Below are 20,202 nucleotides of genomic sequence, written 5' to 3' on the forward strand. Positions count from 1 at the left end.
TTTGAACTTTCTCCCTCTAGTTACACACTTTGGTCAATTTAAGATTAATTCATGCAATTGAATATTGTTTATTTGAAAGCATTAGAAGTGCAGTTTCTTGTCTCTCCTTGTATTGTTCAAGTGGTTGAGGTTGATTTGGGATTTAGAAAGTAATTAATAAGTAAGTAAAACAAATTAGTAAGTAGACCAATACTTTCTAGAGACAGTAATTATTACATTAATCTAATTAGACTTGTTGAAGATAAAATTTGTAGTTAGTAATTAAGAACTATTTTAGAGTAACTTACCCAACTGTTATAATATCAGAGGTGAAACTGGAAGAACAGTATTTTATTAAACCTAATTTAGTTTTCATGGATAGGTGCAATCCTGCAGGCATCAAAAGAACATGGCAGCAGCTGAAAATGAAATATAAAAACATACTTCAAGCAGGTAAGCCTTGAGCACATCATGGGAGTAGAGTAGCTACCTGGCTTTACAAACAGGATCATCCATAAAAGGACATGCCATTTCATTCCCTTTGATGTGCTCTACGTGACTGAAATGTGTGCAATGAATACTGTATGTCCCCAAAGAATCAATGAGGTGTTTAAACACCACTTCCTCTTTAAAAAAGGGGAGGAGACCAAAATAAACCGGATTTTCTGAAGAAAACCTGCTCCCGACCAGGTTAGGTTCACAGAGTAAATTGCCATGGTAACTGACTCTGAGTATAAGTTACCTCTCTTTCAGAAACGGGCTTGACTTACTCTGCTTTCTCAGGTTTAACTTACCTCCCTTTCTGAAACAGAAAACCCAGAGTTTCCCTCATTTCAGGGTTAACAAACTCAGAGTTTTCACTTAACCTCCTTTCTGAAACAGGCCCCTGGACATCCAACACCAACCTGAGAACTAACATTCAGGTGAATCACTAATTTCCCTCCTGCAGTATGCAAGTACGGGGGGTTGCGGCGGCGGACCGTTTTTTAGTTGATCGTATTTACCCAACCCCCCCACCGCACCCCCCCACCCCCCGCACTGACCGGCAGGGCGGGGGGGTGAATATGATCAAGTAAAATGATACGACTCGCATAAAATCAAATACAAACAACATAAAAATAAACAAATAAGCCGGTCCCATCTAGGCGTAATCGGAGACAATGACACACGAAGTGTGGTCCTGATGTCCAGTCTGCTCCGTAGCTTTGTTTTGGTCGCTGTAACCGCAGAAAATCCTGCTTCACAAAGATAGGATGTTATAGATAGGATGAGTCTTGAACTGAATTAACCTGAGTCAAGAGGCACAGATGCACCGACTGATGTAACTGGGAGAGAATACTGCAATTTTTAATATTTTTCAAAATAAAGAAAAAAACATTTTTTTTTTTTTCCTTCTGTGCGGCCCGGTACCAAATGACCTACGGACCGGCACCGGTCCGCAGCCCGGTGGTTGGGGACCGCTGATCTACAGTGTAATTTTTTTAATAAAAATGTGAAAAATATATCAGCTTTAACTTTATTGGCACGTTTCATTTCCAGATAGTTCAATCTGATGTGTGCCACTAAGATACTCTAATTAGAGAGCAGTAGTGAAACTTCGATATTGTATTTTCATGGCCTAGTTTACCTGACAGAATGTTTACATAAACCTGTTTTTAGGCACAGATAAGATTTTTTAAGTATGGAGGAACAGCTCTACCGTATATAAAATAAATACATAAATAAATAAATGCTCAATAAATAAATAAGCATTCAATTAATTGCCCCCCAAAATACAATGAATAAATATGCAGGTAGAAATTAAATTATACGGTGAGACATAAATATATGTATCACTTAATAAGCTCCTTTATTTTTTCACCTTCTTTTGTAAACAGTTTCATTTGTTACTTCAATCGACTGTTTAATTGAGGTCTGAAGAATTTTTCTCTAAGGGAGACCCTAAAGAAATAAGATGCCTTTTGTAGGGTTTTGTTTTCCCTAGAGATGTCCATTGAATGCAAACTCATAGCCATGTCTCGATGTGTAAAACACTACACAGTACCTTTAATTTGGTTCTAATAACAGCAGATTGTTTACTAGTTTGTCTAATAGAAATTACTTCAGTTTTTATTCTAATATGCTGATCATAAAGCAATGTTTACACTGTGATATGTCATTGGCTGATCTTTAATAAATGTTTTAACCAGTGTGTCAGACTCATTTTGAATTGACATTAGCTTGGTACAACGTTAAGTAGCTTCTGATGTAGTTAAGCTACTGTTAACACATTAGTGTAACTTAGCTTGCTATAATTCTTTAGGTGGTAGCTTTTGTGTAGTGAAGCTTAATTTATTGTTGAGTAACTGATAGCTTAGCTCACTACACTGGACAAGTAGCTTGCCCAACACTGGTAGTTTTCTCCATGCGTGTACATGTAGGATTCTTTTTCACCCTGAAGGTTGGATGTGACCAGCATTTGATGACACCCATAAATACTGCAGACTGAAATACAGATAATTAGCAGGATATTAAAAAAAGAAATGTAAACCTTCTGCGTTATCTGGAGTGTATCTAGGAGAGATCTATGCAGAGATGGATCAATCAGCTAAGTGGAAAATGTAAAATAAGACGTAACATCAAAGACAGAACCTTACATGTTGTCAGAATTTGTTTGAGGGTTGAGGACCCAAAAGCAGAGGGCAGGCTGGCAGAGGTGAACTTATGGTTGGTTTTAATGAAGGAGTAACTGAAAAAATCAAAGTCCAAACAAACAGGCAACTAAGAATCCAAAATCCAAAATGAAATCAAAGTAAAAAAACAAACAAACATGAAACCAGGGGCCTGTTTCAGAAAGGAGGTTAAGTGAAAACTCTGAGTTTGTTAACCCTGAAATGAGGGAAACTCTGGGTTTTCTGTTTCAGAAAGGGAGGTAAGTTAAACCTGAGAAAGCAGAGTAAGTCAAGCCAGTTTCTGAAAGAGAGGTTACTTATACTCAGAGTCAGTTACAATGGCAATTTACTCTGTGAACCTAACCTGGTCGGGAGCAGGTTTTCTTCAGAAAATCCGGAGTTTATTTTGGTCTCCTCCCCTTTTTTAAAGAGGAAGTGGTGTTTAAACACCTCATTGATTCTTTGGGGACATACAGTATTCATTGCACACATTTCAGTCACGTAGAGAACATCAAAGGGAATGAAATGGCATGTCCTTTTATGGATGATCCTGTTTGTAAAGCCAGGTAGCTACTCTACTCCCATGATGTGCTCAAGGCTTACCTGCTTGAAGTATGTTTTTATATTTCATTTTCAGCTGCTGCCATGTTCTTTTGATGCCTGCAGGATTGCACCTATCCATGAAAACTATATTAGGTTTAATAAAATACTGTTCTTCCAGTTTCACCTCTGATATTATAACAGTTGGATAAGTTACTCTAAAATAGTTCTTAATTACTAACTACAAATTTTATCTTCAACAAGTCTAATTAGATTAATGTATTAATTACTGTCTCTAGAAAGTATTGGTCTAATTACTAATTTGTTTTACTTACTTATTAATTACTTTCTAAATCCCAAATCAACCTCAACAACTTGAACATGTCATGATCTGGCCTGTTTGCTCTCCCCTAATTAGTAATTCCTCTCACCTGCCCTCTTCCTTCCCAGCCTCAATTATAATTTATTCCTCTCACCTGTTTCCTCTGGTTTATATTCAGTTCAGCCTGAGCATTCAGTGCCAGATCATTGCTTGTCCTTCTGTCAGTCTTTCTGTTCAGTTTTTATTTGGTTCATGTCCTGGATCCTAGCTGCCAGTGGAAAGAGGGTTTTGGTGTTTGTCTCGTCTCCTGATCGTCCACTGTTCCTCCCCCGCGGAGTCCTCTGGGTTTTTGGCTCATTATGGGGGGAGGTTCAGTTTTTATCAAAGTAAGCCTGGCTCCAGGGTGGAGACCAGTTTAAAGTCTGCTTCAAGTTCCGGTTCCTACGTCCTGTCGTGGCTACCCTCTTCAACTGTGCCTGCCTGTCTGCAGCTGATCCTGTCTGCTCCTGTGCGTGACCAACTGGTCATGCTTCTGGTCCCAGTAAGACTCTGAACCCCCCTGGAAGCCTGTGGATGCATGGAAGTCTGGATCCTGCCACCTGTCTCTGTTCCTGTCTGATCTGGATCCTGCCTGTTCCTGTCTGTTCTGGATCCCTCACCAGGATCAGCTTCCACCATCACCTCTGGGACTGCAGCACTGGGGACACTCGTGGTCTGGACTGTTAAACCAGGTAAGTGACCAACACAGTTAATCTTCTATCAGTTGATCGTGGTCACTTACCTGTGTTTCTCCCCCAGAGTGTCTGAGATTGGGCGGTGCCCCCCCCGCCTGCAGTGTCCGCGAACCACAGCTCCGCTTTTTGTTTTTATTTTAATAAACCTTTTGAACTTTCCTACTGACTGTCTCTCCTGAATACTGGGTCCCTCTGTCCTCGGTTCATGACAGAACAATACAAGGAGAGACAAGAAAACTGCACTTCTAATGCTTTCAAATAAACAATATTCAATTGCATGAATTAATCTTAAATTGACCAAAGTGTGTAACTAGAGGGAGAAAGTTCAAATCAAAATATACCTTTTAAAATTTGATATTAAATCCACTATTGTTTTATAGTCTTTAATTTAATTACAGTATTTATATGACTTAAGTAACTTAATTCATTACACCCAACACTGTATAAAAGTAATTAAAATGTAAACTTACGCATTGACTCGAGCAGCTATTTTCACCCAAGCTAACTCTCTCTCCTTCGCCGCTGCAGTCGTGTTGCTTTTAAAAAAAAATACATGTTCAAATTATGCATATGCTTGCATAAGCACATCCAGTTCTGCTGGTGAGAAATATGCACACCTTTTTTTTGTCTGACGCTGTTGCCAGGGTTACTCGTAATATCTGTGCTCCATTGATAATGGCTTTTTATAGTTGTGGTGCACGAGCTTAACTCAGAGTCAGTCAATTTAGAGTTGATTTAACTAACTCATTTCAGCTGTTCTGAAACCCAAAACTCAGTTTCCAATCTCAGGATAAGTCAACTCAGCGTTGGTTGAACTTCCTTATTGAAACAGGCCCCAGGAGTCCAAAAATCAAAATAGCAAAATTCAAAACATGAAAAAATAAGAAGAAAACAAACCAGAAAACCATGGAGACATCAGGGAATCAAAACTCAAGGAGGAAGGCTCAGAGACACGAAGTGGAGGAAGACTGAAGAGGTTAGACGAGGACCCAGCAAAGAGGAACTGAACAGAGAGGGCTTTTAAAGGAGACAAAGAGAGCGCTAATGTAAAGATTGGAAACGGGTGTGGACAGAGCAGAAATAAAACAGGAGCTAGGGAGAAAGGAGAACACAAGAGGGCAGCAGAGGGCAACAAATAAAAAACCTGGAAGAATGGAAATAGCAATAAAATAATAATTAAACCACTAGGACTATAAAAGATGGAGAAAAGTAAAGCTAAACACTCAAAAGAAAACATAACAGAACCCAGACTAGGACAGTAACTTAAAAAAAACCAAAGAACACAATAAACTAAGAATTAAACCATAAAAACTAGGAAACAAGGAGAAAAGCAAAACTGGATCCTCAAAAGAAAAACATGACAGAAAACAGAAACCTAACACATGTGACACCCTTCTTTTCACAAAACTCAGCTACCTGACAAAGTCCTGTCATCAATAGTGAAATACAAAGGGAAGAAAGAAATAGCACTCTATTTATAGGTTACATTTTGAAAATATAAAGTCTGAAACATAAAAATTTTAAATTAAATGTAATGTAAACTGAAAAGAAGTCTTAAGTCCTGAAACATTGTTAAAGGTGCAGCTGCTTGATCTGTTCTGAAAAGAACACCACATTTCTCTCAACAATAGTAACTTGGTTTCCTGGCTGTAAAATATTTACCTGCTTCCAGGATACGATACTTATAGTGAAACGAAACGCACAGGGAAACAGAAACCTATCTCTGCATTTTTTTCTTCTTTGTGCCTTACTATATAAACGCCCAGTGTTTGCTCTGTTGGAAAACCGACAACACTTTTTCATCGTCTTCACTTCTACGTTTTGTTCGCTCAAAGGACGGGTGCGCACATCATGAACTCTCTGAACCAGCAGTATGAGGAGAAGGTGCGTCCCTGCATCGACCTGATCGACTCCCTGCGCTCTCTGGGAGTGGAGAAGGACCTGGCGCTGCCGGCCATAGCCGTGATAGGAGACCAGAGCTCCGGGAAGAGCTCGGTGCTGGAGGCGCTTTCAGGGGTGGCTCTGCCCAGAGGAAGTGGTGGGTGATGCTATGATTGTCATTGAAACATTTTGTGGTTCAAAAAGCATAATGGCCTTATTAAATAAATAATATTGAATTATTAGATAATTGCTTTTTTTTTTTTTTTTTTTTTTTTTTTTACACCAAATGTAAAACCCTTCTGCGTACATACTTTCCACCATTCCCATTTTAATTGTTTTTAAAGTTTTTGAATAAAGAAAAGAAGTATGCATTAGTGGATACGATAAATCAGCGGGTTCCGAATAAAGAAAATCAACAACCAGAAAAGATCCGGGGACATTTTTAATTATAATCTGTTACTCTAATATGGAGGACCAATCCTGCCATTATTAAAAATAAATACAGAAGTAAATAAACGCTTAAAAAATAATTAAGCATACAATTAATTGCCTCTCAAAAATACAATAAACAAATAAATCTAGATAGAAATTAAACTATACAGTGAGACATAAATGTATATATCTCTTTTAATTAACTTCTTTGTTGTTGTTTTTTACCTTTGTAATAATTACCTTATTTATTTATAGTCTGTTATATACTTATTTTTTTTAAGTATTTATTTTTGTGCATGTTATAGTATTTTTATCTGGTTTATTCTTCCTTTCTCTTCCATGTTATTTATTTTTGCCAGTTGTATTTACTTTTCTGTATGTTTTTCTGCCTCATTATGTAAATGAGGAAGGGGTGTGTCTTAAGGGCTCAACTTCTCCCCATTGATTGGTTTACAGCCACCGGCCACAGTCACAACAAAGATGGCTACCTACGATGAAGTTCTCAGTGAGCTGAGACATTTAGCAAGTGTTTTTGAAAACAATGCTAATGTCATAGATATTGACTTTATTATTTTTCATTTGGGCGCTCTGACAGACATACTTTTTTGGAATAACTATGACCTGGATGTCTGAGAATATTCACCAGCACTGTTAACACTGCTGTTTCCCTATATAAGATTTCATACACTATGGGCCGATTTATCAAGATCCAATTTTGCGTGCAGTAATTTGCGCTCGCAAACTGGAATTTTGCTCGAGGGGCTGAACCATGGTTTGTGGGTGATTTAACAAGAGCAATTGCGTAACTGATGGCAGGTGCAAAACTGTTGGAGACGCCCTATTTAAATGATGGTTTTGCGTGTTTTGTGGTTTGCGGCAAAGTCGTTTGTAGTTTGTGCAAACTAGTGCATTAAGAAATTTTAATCTTACAGTGACACCCCCACCCCCTCCAAAAAAAATAAAATAAAATATATATATATATATATATATTATATATATATACATATATATATATTGTATATATATATATATATATATACATATACATATATATATATTGTATATATATATATATATATATATATATATATATATATATATATATATATATATATATATATATATATAAACTTTGGCAACCTTTATTCCCTAAGGTGGTATGTGGCTGAATTTCTACTTCACTGCAGTAAAAAAAAAAGAAAAACAGGTGTTTTGTGTTGACCTGTAGAAAAATGCACATACCAAATGGCTCACAAGAAGTGACTGAGGATGAGATTACAGCGCGTACGCATCCCCGCAGCATTGGCATGTTGCTCCACAGGCGCAAGTAGGACGTCGGGGTTCTCCGATAGGGCGTCAGGGCGACATGGCATTTAGAACGTCGGACAGCACTTCTGAAAAACGAGATTGGGAGATCCCAGATGCAAAAAAGTGCAATGTTGCAAGGAGTTTTGTGATATCTGGTATTGCGTGGGTCCTCCTTGTGGCTGGCTCCAAATCCATTCGGAGTTCCCCCAACAGCTCCAAAATGGCAATGCTGGATAAACGATATGTTTTGATGATTGTTTCCTCGTTCATTCCAAAAATATTCACACGGAGTGAAAAAATGCGTTCTCTGCGTCTCCTTGCTTCATTTCGATGTCTCCTTCTTGCGACAATAACCGCTGCCATGTGTGCGCAATTACGCATACAGACCATTTGCACCTTCTTTTGAAACGTGTTAAATATAGAGTCAGATACCGTTAGCAAAATTGCTTTCAGGTTTGATAAATCACTTTGCGAGTGCTAAGTTAATATATTTACATGTTCTCCTCCCACAAGACGCACTTTTGCGTGTAAACGCCCCATATTGCATATTCATTGCAGAAAAAGTACTAAATGGATAAGAGGCGCTATTTAGCACGTTTTAAAGACCAAATCCTTTTAGCACGCTGTTGATAGATCAGTTTGTACATTTTTTAGCTTGCGCAGTGAAATAGCTCACGTTTTTATACACGCAAACCTTTGATAGATCCGGCCCTATAACTGCGTTATAAAAATTACTTATCCACTTTGAAAACACAACAGATAGGCCAACTGTGTTTTGTTTATGTTTTTGTGTTTTTTTTTTTCTTCCCATGATGCTGACTCATCATTTGTGCAGGCATTGTTACAAGATGCCCTCTATTGCTGAAGATGAAGAGAAGTAAAGGCGGTCAGGAGTGGTATGGAAAGATCAGTTATCAAGGTCATGAGGAGGAGATTGATGATCCGGTAAAGGTGGAGAAAAAAATCAGGGAAGGTAAAATGTTGCATTGTTCATGAATGTATTGCTAGGAATTAGATTTTAATATCCTGTGTGCTTTAATGATGAGAACCTCCACCTATTTTATCATCCCCCAGCACAGGATAAAATGGCTGGAAAAGGTAGCAATATCAGCAGTGAGCTCATCACTCTGGAAATCGTCTCCTCCGATGTTCCGGACCTGACTCTCATTGACCTTCCTGGCATCGCCAGGGTGGCCGTAAAAGGACAAAATGAGAGAATTGGTGATCAGGTGTGTTTCCTCTTTTTTTTTTTTCCTCGGGGTTGTTATCTTTATAGAAAATCAATCTAAAGAAAAGGGATTTGATTATTGGCAAATTTTGGTTTCCTGCATAGATACAATACGTGCAATAGAGTACAGAGAATTTAATAACAATAAAAAATTGGGTTATCGAAAATTTGTCACATGTGCTGCCATTTAGTCAACCTTAAAACTATTTTTGGGAGGTTTGATTTTGTAATTTCAGATAAAGGCTCTTATTGAGAAATTCATCAAAAAACAAGAAACCATCAGCTTGGTGGTGGTCCCATCCAATGTTGACATCGCGACCACAGAGGCCTTACACATGGCTAAGCAGGTTGATCCTGCTGGAGAGAGGACTCTGGGTAAGTCAAAGTAATTTTAAACCAAACAACTTTGCTCGGTACTTAGGAATTCCCTTTTGCTCAGGTATCCTGACCAAGCCTGATTTGGTGGACAAAGGCACGGAGGAGACGGTGTTGAAAACAGTCCACAATGAAGTCATCCCTCTGAAAAAGGGCTACATGATTGTCAAATGCAGGGGCCAGAAGGAGATCACAGAGAAGTTGTCTCTGACTGAAGCAATCGAAAGAGAGAAAGCCTTTTTTAGTGATCATGCACATTTTCAGTAAGCACACTAATTTTGAAAGTTATATAAAGCAAAGAAATGATTGCTTGCAGAATAACTGGTACACTGTTTTGGTTCATATATTCTTTAGGACTCTGTTATATGAAGGTCTGGCCACTGTCCCTCTGCTAGCAGAGAAACTCACCCTGGAGCTAGTGATTCACATCCAGGTAAATATCTCTTCTTATATGGTAAATGGCATGTACTTATATAGCACCTTTATTCAAGTTAGGAGACTTGACCAAAGCGCTTTACACTACATTCATTCACCCATTCACACACACACTCACACACTTATGGTGGCAAGCTACATTGTAGCCACAGCTGCCCTGGGGCTCACTGACAGAAGCGGGGCTGCCATACACTGGCGCCACCGGGCCCTCTGACCAACATCAGTAGACAATGCAGGTGAAGTGTCTTGCCCAAGGACAGAACGACACTGAAAGTCAGAGTCGGGGCTTGAACCGTCAACCCTTCGATTTCAGGGCAAACTCCTACATCCAACGCCCTTATATAGCTACCTTTAAACAGCTTTTTACATTTTAATCCTTAGTTTTAATAAAAATCTTCTCTGCAGAAATCTCTACCTAAACTGGAGGAACAGATAGATACCAAACTGAAAGATACACAGGCAAAGCTGGATAACTTGGGCTGTGGGCCACCATCTGATTCCACTGAGAGACTCGGTTTCCTTATCGATGTGAGTTTAATGGCTGCCTTTTTTTAATGTATGGAAGAAGAGCCATTGCAAAAACTGATTTTTTTTTAAATCCTTTTGTGTGGTCTTAGAGGGTGACAGCCTTCACACAGGATGCTATTTATCTCAGCAAAGGGGAGGACATTAAATGTGGATACAAGTCCAAGATCTTCTCCACACTGAGGCAACAGTTCTTACTCTGGAAAGCAATTATCGATGACTCTGGAACAGCATGTAGGTGAATTATAAGCTTTTAAATAGGTTTGTAAAATATAGTCTGGCCAGATTTAAGGCCTATTGCCTTCCTGTTTTTCATTTAATAGTTCCAGATTTACCTGATGTGATTTTATTCTGAACTTTCTTTCAGTCAACTGGAATATTCAAAAAGAGGTGGCTCAGTATGAACGCAAGTACCGTGGAAAAGAACTTCCAGGCTTCGTTAACTACAAGACATTCGAGGCAATGACGCAAGAGCAGATCAAGCTGCTGGAGGAGCCTGCTGTCCAGAAACTCAAGGAGGTGTCAGGTATATTGTCTGTTTGTGACATCCCGGTGAATACCATTCACTCAGCCTTGAGTTGAGCAGGATTTTGCTCATCAAACTGGCTTGGTGTGTTTAGACAATTTATATAAAAACATCTCCTTGTACAACAGGAAAGGCTTATATTTAAAATATTTTAGCTTTTTCATTTTCTATAGTCATTCTCATAATTCATGTTCGCTGAAATTTAAAGACAAAACAAAATTTAATACTTTATTAAATTGGTATTGTTGTAATGGCCTCATTTAAATAAATATTCAGACATAACTTATAATTTAAACAGAATTTTTGTCTGTTATTCTTTCATGTTTGTGCATCCACAGAACTTGTGAAGAAAGAGCTATTTGGATTGGCCCGGAAGAGCTTGATTGGCCTGCCTAACCTTCTTAGAACAGCCAAGGTATGGTCTTATGCTGTTCCTTTTTTTAATGTTCCAGATCAAAATTTTATAACCTCAGACATCATACATTACAAATAGACAAAATATAAAATAAACAAAATCTATTACAGTTAAGCAGTAAATGCACCACATGTACTCCAGGAACCTCTTCGCCATTCTTTCACTGAAGCTTTGGTATTATAGACTTGAGAAATATATCCCCTGATGTCTTTTTTTCTCTGATGACACCACCCATTTCAATAAAGGGCCCAAACCCCAAGTTTTGTTCAATGCTGTGATTTCACCACAAATTCACTGTCAAATAATTCCAATACGCCTGTGCAAAGTCACATTTATTACCATCCAGACCCAAACTATTTTCAGTCTAGATCTAGAGAGATAGATCACTGTGGAAAAATCTTATCTAGCACATTTCAAAAGTCATTAGCAGGGTTAAACTCTTGACTCGACCTTGTACTAGACAACCCACATGTAATGTCTCACTCCCTAAACTATTCTTGCAGAGCTTGAGCCAATGAATCGTGGCATTGTCATTATGAAGTATACTCATGCCAACAGAGGAGAAGAAATATGTTAATGTATTATTTCGTATAATCTTTCAACTGAGCTTATTCTTTGAAATGTTACTGCTGAACTAAGTACAACAGACCCAGACCATAGCACTGCCCCCACAGGCTTTTAGATCATGTCTAAGGCATGATGGACACAATAATAAATAGGCATATTTTCTTACCCATATGATCATATCACTGTGGAACAGGTTTATATGAACTCAGTCTATATCTACGTGTCCGTGGGTATAAACATTTTTTTGATGTATTTCTTTTAAACTGGCACAATAATTTATTTTTGGAAGAAAGCACCCTTTAAAAACAGAGAGTGAGCCATCTATGTATGTATTCTTTGGGTTTTTTTTTTATTATGTTGCTGTATATAATACAGAATACCTGATGTTTAAGCTTTGTGCGGGGATGGGTGTGGAATAAGTAAATACCAGAACTGGAGTTGGTACATTAGCTTTTAAACTGGCACAATAGCTTATTTTTGGAAGAAAGCACCCTTTAAAAATAGAGAGAGTGAGCCATCTATGTATGATTTTTTTTGTTTTGTTTTGTTATGTTGCTGTATACAATACAGAATACCTCCTGTTTAAGCTTTGTGCAGTGACGGGTGTGGAATATGTAAATACCAGTACTGGAGTTTAGGGGGGATGGCATTTTCCTACTTAAAAGAATCTTAAAAATTCTCCCCCTTTTTAAATAACCATCCCCCATACCATCCCTTGTGAAAATTTCTTACTGAATATGTAAAATCTTTACTATATATTAACAGTAATGTCAATAATATTGCCCTCTCAACCTTTAGCGGGCAGTGGCTTATGAGTAGCTTCAGCAAAATAAATAAAATCAAAGAAGTGGCCTACCATGACTATGCAGCTGATCCCAGTGGGAAATTTGTTCTCTCTGTTTTTCCCTAACTATGTAGGGCCAGTGATAACCATGCCAGTCCAGGGCCTGACTGCAGTTCTACTGTAAGGTGCCTTGGTCAATGTCAATGACCGGTGTACCTGACATGTACCAACCATACCATGCATATTGCTTTAGGTGAATAGACTATATTAATTAGGCTATGCATGCTCCAAAAAAAATAATAAAATAAAATAATAATTCTATCAACCCCCTTCTTTCTTTTCTTTTTTACTACTGGTAATTACCTTTACATGACTTTGGGTTATTGTGGAGTGGGGGTGCTTATGGGGATTATTTGTCATTTTTGACTGCTAGCTCAAGTTCCATTTGTGTTTTATTATGCACTTTAAGGTTAGTCAAGAAGTAATTTCTATTATTTTATAGCAATGTAAATTCTCTACGAAGTTGTTCAGAAGTACCAGTAATTTTGGATGGTTTTGTTTTGCCAAATAGATACATGAAAAAAATGTCTATAGACAAAACATTTGTCTGTTTCAGATAAAGATCGAAGCCATCGCTAACAACAAGGAAGCCTTGGCAGAGTCCATGCTGCGGACCCAGTTTAAGATGGAGCTAATTGTTTACACTCAGGACTGCAGATACAGCAAGAAGCTAGGGAAGAGGAAGAGAGAAGAAGTTATAATTAATAATGAAACTGGAGCCAACCTGAGGGAGATGACAAGACACCTGAAATCCTATTTCCAAGTAAGGTTTAAACAAGAATGCTCCTTGTTTATTGATGAAAATCAACAGTTTTATGTGTTTTTGAAATCATACATTTAAATACTTTGTGTACAGTGTTAAATTTCCATTTTCCTATTGTCTGACTAATGGTATCTAGTGCAGTTTCTATCTTGATTAGGAATGTTTTAATGGATAACGTAGACAATAAAAGTCGGCTTAAAAGCCAGTAGTATAGTTTAAAATCCTACACTATATCGAAAAAAGTATACTCTGTCACCTTTTAAGCACTCAGATGGACCTGCCCTGCTGAGAAGAAACAATTTAGAATCAAAATTGAAGGACATTTACCAGAGATATGCTAGATTTAAGCACTCAGAATCAGTAACTGTTTCTTGTAGATTTAATTAAAGACAGCTCAGGTAGGAATCCAAAAATTAAACATGAGAAAAGTAAAACAAACCAGAAATCATAGAGACTTCAGGGGAAAACAATCACGACGAGGAGACACAGTGAGACGGAGTTGGAGGAAGTTAGACGAGGAACCAGCACTGAGGAACTGCACAGGGAGTGCATTTATGGGAGACTGAATAAAGAGAGGACTAACGAGCAGATTGGGAGCAGGTGTGAACAGAGCAGACTTGAAAGGAGCAAGGGAAAAGAACAACACCAGAGGGCAACAAATAAAAACCTAAGAACTCAAATATATCTAGAAAACACAACAAAATAAGAATTAAACCATTAAAACTAGAAAATATGGAGCAAAGTTAAACTGAATACTCAAAAGAAAACATAACAGCACCAAGACTGTGACAGATCTAAGTTTTCTTGGATATGACAGCACCAGCTATGAGTCAACAAGCCTCAAAGTCTAACTTGCAAAATGCACCTAATAAAGCTCGAAATTAATCAGTCTGCTTCAGAGTAGATACCTAGGATAGGATTGGGTATTAATAGATTGAACCAGATACTTGTTGCAGAAACAAATAGCATCCTTCTGAAGTTATTGCTTTAAGATTCTTTTATTGCATCCCTAAAGAACAATGTCAGTCAGATAAGGATACCACAAAGAAAATACAATCCTTAAACAGAGCATTTCAAAGAGTATTCAAGGTAAGTTCAAGTTCCAAGACAAAGAAGCAGAATGGTATATCTTATATTGGTGGTATATCTGATAGTAATATTTAATGCTAGATCTTAGACCATTACTCTTTCTTGATACCACAGATCGCTGGTCAGCGTCTGGCCGACCAGATCCCCTTGGTGATCCAGTACCAGATGCTGCAGGAGTCTGCAGTTCAGCTGCAGAGAGAGATGCTACAGATGCTTCAAGACAAGGGGAAAATGGAGCTGCTGCTGCAAGAGGAAGGAGGCATAAAAGACCGCAGAAGCCTTCTGCACAACTCCATTAAACGACTCTCCAAGGCACGCATTATACTGAGTGAATTTAGCATGAACATGTGCGACCTTACCACAACGGAAACCGTCTGGGATGAATGAAATCACAGATTTAATTCAGCTGATACCAATATTCAGGAATGGTTTAGTGAAGTTTGGATAGTGGTAGTATGATCTCACCTTTAAATTTTCACAGGTTTTTGAGAAATTTATTTTCAGTAAATAGGAATTTGTTTTACTCTAATATTAATAAAATATACTGTAGAATATATGTAAAAAGGTTTGGTCATTTGAAATGTTTTAAATTGAGCTATATCCTGTTCTTAATATATAAAAGGGTGTTTTTAGAAATAGAAACCTGCTATGTTGGGACCAGGGGCGTCTCTAGGTTTAAGAGACAAGGGTGGCTCAGCCCCTAGAAGATAATGCGCGCGCATAGCACGCGCCAAATTTTTTCAGTGCACCTGCTAAGGCGTTGTCTAAGACAAGGGTGTAACTTTGTGTTGAAAGTTGTTGGGGACGGCTCATAAGGAAAGGGAGCTACCTGCGCGACGCCTTTTTTTTTTTGTTGGAAAGGATAAAGCCAAAAAAATGCGAATAACATTTATCAATTTAATGCTTACAGTTGAAAACATAACTGTTACAATATTCACTTATATATTTTGTGCAAAAAATATCACATAAATCTAAACAGACAGTACAAATCAAAGAAATCAAATAAATATATCAATTTTGTAGAACATTTATTGACAGTCAATTTTGGGTCACTTTTTAAAATTAATTTACTTTTAAACCAGGACTCGGACAAGATCTTATGGGGCCTTAAGCAGAATATGATTAAGCAACTCCGTCTTTCTGTCAAGAACATCCACCAGCAGGGTATCCAGGGGGGGATTTACCATTAGGCAATACTAGGCAGTTGCCTAGGGCCCCAAGTTCCTGGGGGCCCCATAAAACTCTGTTTCCAGTATGGTTAATACAACTAATCCTTATTTGTGCACATTAATTATGTTTTTGATAAAAAATCCTTTGGCTAAAATGCCATCAGAACGCTGATAAATAGAGAGGAAAAAGGGACAAGAAGAGAGGGACAAAACCTAGAACAAATAATGGATGTCTATTCTATTAACATTTCTCTATCTGTAGAATGGGGCTGTTTTATGGGTTTACTTCTCAGGGGGCCCCCTGCCTGTCTTTGCCTAGGGCCCCAAATTTCCTAAATCCGCCCCTGAGGGTATCAATACTGATTTGATAGAATCAGCGGACTATGTTCAACCATCCATTTTCTTTAACCTTATCCCTCAGTGGGATCAGAAGGTGCTGGTGCATATCTCTAGCCACGTTCTGGGTGAGAGGTGGGATCACCCTGGACAGGTCACCAGTCTGTCACAGTATGTTCAACCAGCTTAAAAGTAATCGGTAATCAGATTTATTGTTTGCACTTTTACTAAGTGAACTTTCTAACTCCCTTAAATCTGAAATTCCAATGCCAAAATTGTTTAAATCTTTTATCTTTGGACCCCCTGCAGAGTGACGTCACACCTGCAAGATCCTATCCTTACCTTCCTGCTAGAATGCAAAAAGCAGCTTGCTCATGAGTTGTCAACTTAACACGCTAAATCTTAAATGTACGTGTACATATAAAAGAAAAAGGGGCGCAGTGCTTGCTACTGAATGGCAACACTATCAAAGTCAGGAAAAAGTTTTAAGTAAAGCCGGGATTAAAACAGTAGCTACAAGAAGCTTCAAATAAAAGGTGTTCTTTATGTTCAACCTAAACACCAACTCCGATAGACCATCAGTAGAGCAGGTGTTTAAATTAATCAATCAGTGCTGCGAAAGCTTATAGCAGTGAAAGCTAATATACCACAGCCATCACTTAATAAACGCAAAATAAACAACCCTCTAAAAACGGAAAACTAATGGACTGAAAGTCCTGTTTTTTATTTGGGAAATTATTTGCGTGTGTTTTAGTATAATTCTGATATATTGGCGCTGTTGTCTGTTTCTATGGCAACGATACTGAATGTAGTGTAGCTTAGAGACCTGCATGGGTCGAGTTTTACCAACCCGCACCCGCCCGAACCCGTTAGGATGACTACCGAACCCGACCCGTCACCCGCGGATATCTTCAATTCAAATGTTATGGGGAGAGGTTGGAGGGGGTGATGGGGAGAAAGCGAGAGGCAACAGATTCTTTTTTCTGAGTTTTTGTCGGGGTTTGTGGACGGTGAGCAGCGGGGAGAACTTTTTTTATTTTCTTTCTGAGGAGCGGCATGAATGAGGTTTTAATCAGATATACACAGCACCGAAAGCAAAATACGTGTACAAAATATTGGTGGGGACATGTCCACACCAGTCCTTAAGGAAGTTACGCCTATGATTGTTCAGATTAACTTGTCTTCTTTATGGCCTATATTCGGTGCTTTACTGCATTTGTTTTGGGAAAATATGAGGAAAAAATAAATACAGAAAAAAAAAAAAATTTTTTTTTTAAATCGCAAAATAATTATAGGGTGGCTAATGCCAAAGAAAGGGTGACTGAAGCCACTCTTAAATAGGTCTAACGACGCTTATGGTTGGGATATTTATGCTTTTTTGCACAGTAGCTTGTACCATAACATTGAAAAAGGAAGTTGATTTTTATTGTTATTACAACTGTTTTTTTGTTTGTTTTTTGTTCCTTGCCTATTGTGTGATATAAACCAACTTATATTTGGCTTTTGTTCTCATACAGACACAGAATTAAACAAAGCAAAGAAATGAGGGTTGAAGTATTGTATGAGTCATTATCTCCTTTATGAACTACTTAAGGGTTTAAACTGTCCTCTCTGAAGTTTGCAGACTCTAATCCTCATCATCCTAGCATGCACTTATGAAATGTGATTGCATTTACATTTTGCAGTAACATATGTAAACATGGAGTACAAAGAAATGTCATAAAACATGAAGTATTGGACTAATGCAGTAAAGCAAAAATACGTTTACAGGTTTTTCTTTGAAGAGAGTTTAATTAAGAAAATCCTTTATGGTCAGAGCAGCACGTCCTCTGCAGGAGAGGCTAAAAAAGAAACCTTAGCAATACATCAGTCATTAGATAACAATGGGGCCAGTTTTATTTAACTGACTTGTACAAAAGCTGGAATTTTCTCAAAATTCAAGAGCAAAAGAAGAGTTATTAATTAAAGATCTTAATATAATGAAATTATACCTTCTTAACATTGTTAAATCACTGTGAAGTATGCCAAAGGCTGCATAATGCCTTTTGGTTGATAGGCTATATTTAACATGAATTTACATGTAATATGCTTGTAGTTTACTAGTGTTATGCATCCATGAGAATCCTTTTTTTTGTCTTCGTGTTTTGCTGATATAAAGCTGGTGATAAATGTCCAAGAGCTAGATAATAGCCCAACATACTAGCTTTCACAAGCAGACCATGGTTGTTTCCATAAAGTTTCTCTTGGTACTTACCGTACGGTATATATAAAAAGCTTACTTGAAAATGATTTTGGGGAATTAGATCTTATAATAAAACCTATGGTGATTACACAATATTATTCGGGGTTGAATATATCTGTGAACACCTGGAAGGTGCTAGGGCTAGGTCTATTTGCTGTGTAAACGGAAAGCTCTGTGTTTACACCTTTAAGCTTTCTCTCCCCGATTCTTTTCTAAGAAGACATCACTCAGCACAAACTCTTTAAATAACACTACATAATGCATATGTATTAAATAGACATGTCAGCAGATTTTGACAGAAGGGTAAAGAAGGCAGCGCTTACCAACAAAGCTTGCTTCTTCAAGTCGGCTAAGAATCATAGCTCAAGCCAGGCGTACACTGTGCAATTTTTTCAATCTTTGCATGCAGCTGTTGCTGCAGCCTATGCACGGCTAAAAACCACATCGGACTCAGCTCCGCAGTGAGATGAAGCTGCTCTGACTCCTCTATCCGAAGCCAAACAAATGGAAGGGGGAAATGAAGCTCACTATAGTGAAACGCGCTGCCTTGGCAATTTGTGCAATTTTGTGCTAAAAGTCCTTAAAAAAAGGCAACAACGTATTTGGAAAAAAGACATGACTGAGTGAACGCGGCTAATGCGGTCCGTCAATTTTACAGACAGAGCTGCATTTCAATTATTGCATCCCTGCCATGCTGCTGTGTTTACGTCTGAGAGGAAGAATAAAAAGAAGAATCCTTGTTTGCGCATGCGCCCTGAGCGATTTGCCCACAATGGTCGCGACCTCACGATTCCTGAACTCCAGTCTGCCACATCAAACACGTTTGTAAAGGTTTGGATTCTTGGTTTCAGCCAAAGCAAGCTATTACTCAGTGTTCTTTATAAAGCACAGATACTTGCTGTTAAGAAAGAGTCACACTGTCTGTGCTCCCATTTCATTTCCATTTATCTGTTATGAACACGATAACTGTATATCCTTACAGAAGAACTGTCCTAATTATATCAACTACCTGGAAATCATTCATTTGACTCATAACAGGCAGTTAATATTAGGACTTAACAGACTAATACATCATCAATCAAAATAGTAATAACAAGTATATAAATGTTCCTGATTGGTGGCATTGTTAGACAGCATTGGATCAATTTCCAGTTATGCTGATGATACTCAGCTATATTTGTCCATAAAACCTGATGCGACCAACTATAGTCTGTCCTTTTTTACAGAACAAACTTAATTTCACTCGCATCCCCGCCATGCTTCTGTGTTTTCATCTGAGCAATTTCCCACGACAGCCGACTGAATTTCAAACATGTTTGATTTTCTCCCCACCTTACGGTTCCTGATCAGGAGGTGGTCGTGAGAGGCTGATCGCCGCTCATAACCCCCTGTACACTACACAACACAGGACGTACGATTCTCGCACAACTAGAAAGTCGGCCCGAAAAGAGCAAAGAAATTGTGCAGTGTGTGCCTGGCTTTAAGTTCCTAAAAGAGCACTTCATCAAGCACCAAATTCCTGGGGGTGCACATCACAAACAACCTCACTGGTCAAAAGGTAACAAAAGCGTTTGTACTTCCTGCGGAGGATGAGGAGAGCCCACCTGCTCCCACCCACCCATTCCTCACCACCTTCTACAGAAGCACCATAGAGAGCGTTCTGACCAGCTGTCTCACTGTGTGTTGTGGAGGCTGCAGCACCTCTGACTGGAAGAAAGTGAGAATAGTAGTGAGAACAGCAGATAGGATCATCAGGGCTCCTCTTCCCTCCATTAAAGACATTTCATCTCAGCGCTGTGGTCCCGAGCCCGTAACATTATTAATGAACACTCCCACCATGG

At 38.4% G+C, this 20,202-nt stretch overlaps 1 protein-coding gene across 1 annotated transcript; it reads left to right on the forward strand.

The window, feature by feature from the left end:
• The first annotated feature begins 5,948 nt into the window (after positions 1 to 5,948).
• LOC119790067 (interferon-induced GTP-binding protein Mx-like) lies at positions 5,949 to 15,264 on the forward strand. Its single transcript, XM_038295396.1, has 12 exons — positions 5,949 to 6,264; positions 8,683 to 8,820; positions 8,922 to 9,076; positions 9,312 to 9,450; positions 9,515 to 9,713; positions 9,805 to 9,883; positions 10,291 to 10,413; positions 10,503 to 10,644; positions 10,778 to 10,936; positions 11,275 to 11,351; positions 13,319 to 13,525; positions 14,729 to 15,264. Exons 1-12 carry the CDS (start codon positions 6,078 to 6,080, stop codon positions 14,999 to 15,001), a joined length of 1,878 nt encoding a protein of 625 aa, XP_038151324.1. The 5' UTR covers positions 5,949 to 6,077; the 3' UTR covers positions 15,002 to 15,264.
• Positions 15,265 to 20,202: the final 4,938 nt, after the last annotated feature.

Source organism: Cyprinodon tularosa, unplaced genomic scaffold (genome assembly GCF_016077235.1).
Source record: "Cyprinodon tularosa strain WSP-4 unplaced genomic scaffold, ASM1607723v1 ctg11, whole genome shotgun sequence".
In the NCBI taxonomy this organism is placed as follows: domain Eukaryota; kingdom Metazoa; phylum Chordata; class Actinopteri; order Cyprinodontiformes; family Cyprinodontidae; genus Cyprinodon; species Cyprinodon tularosa.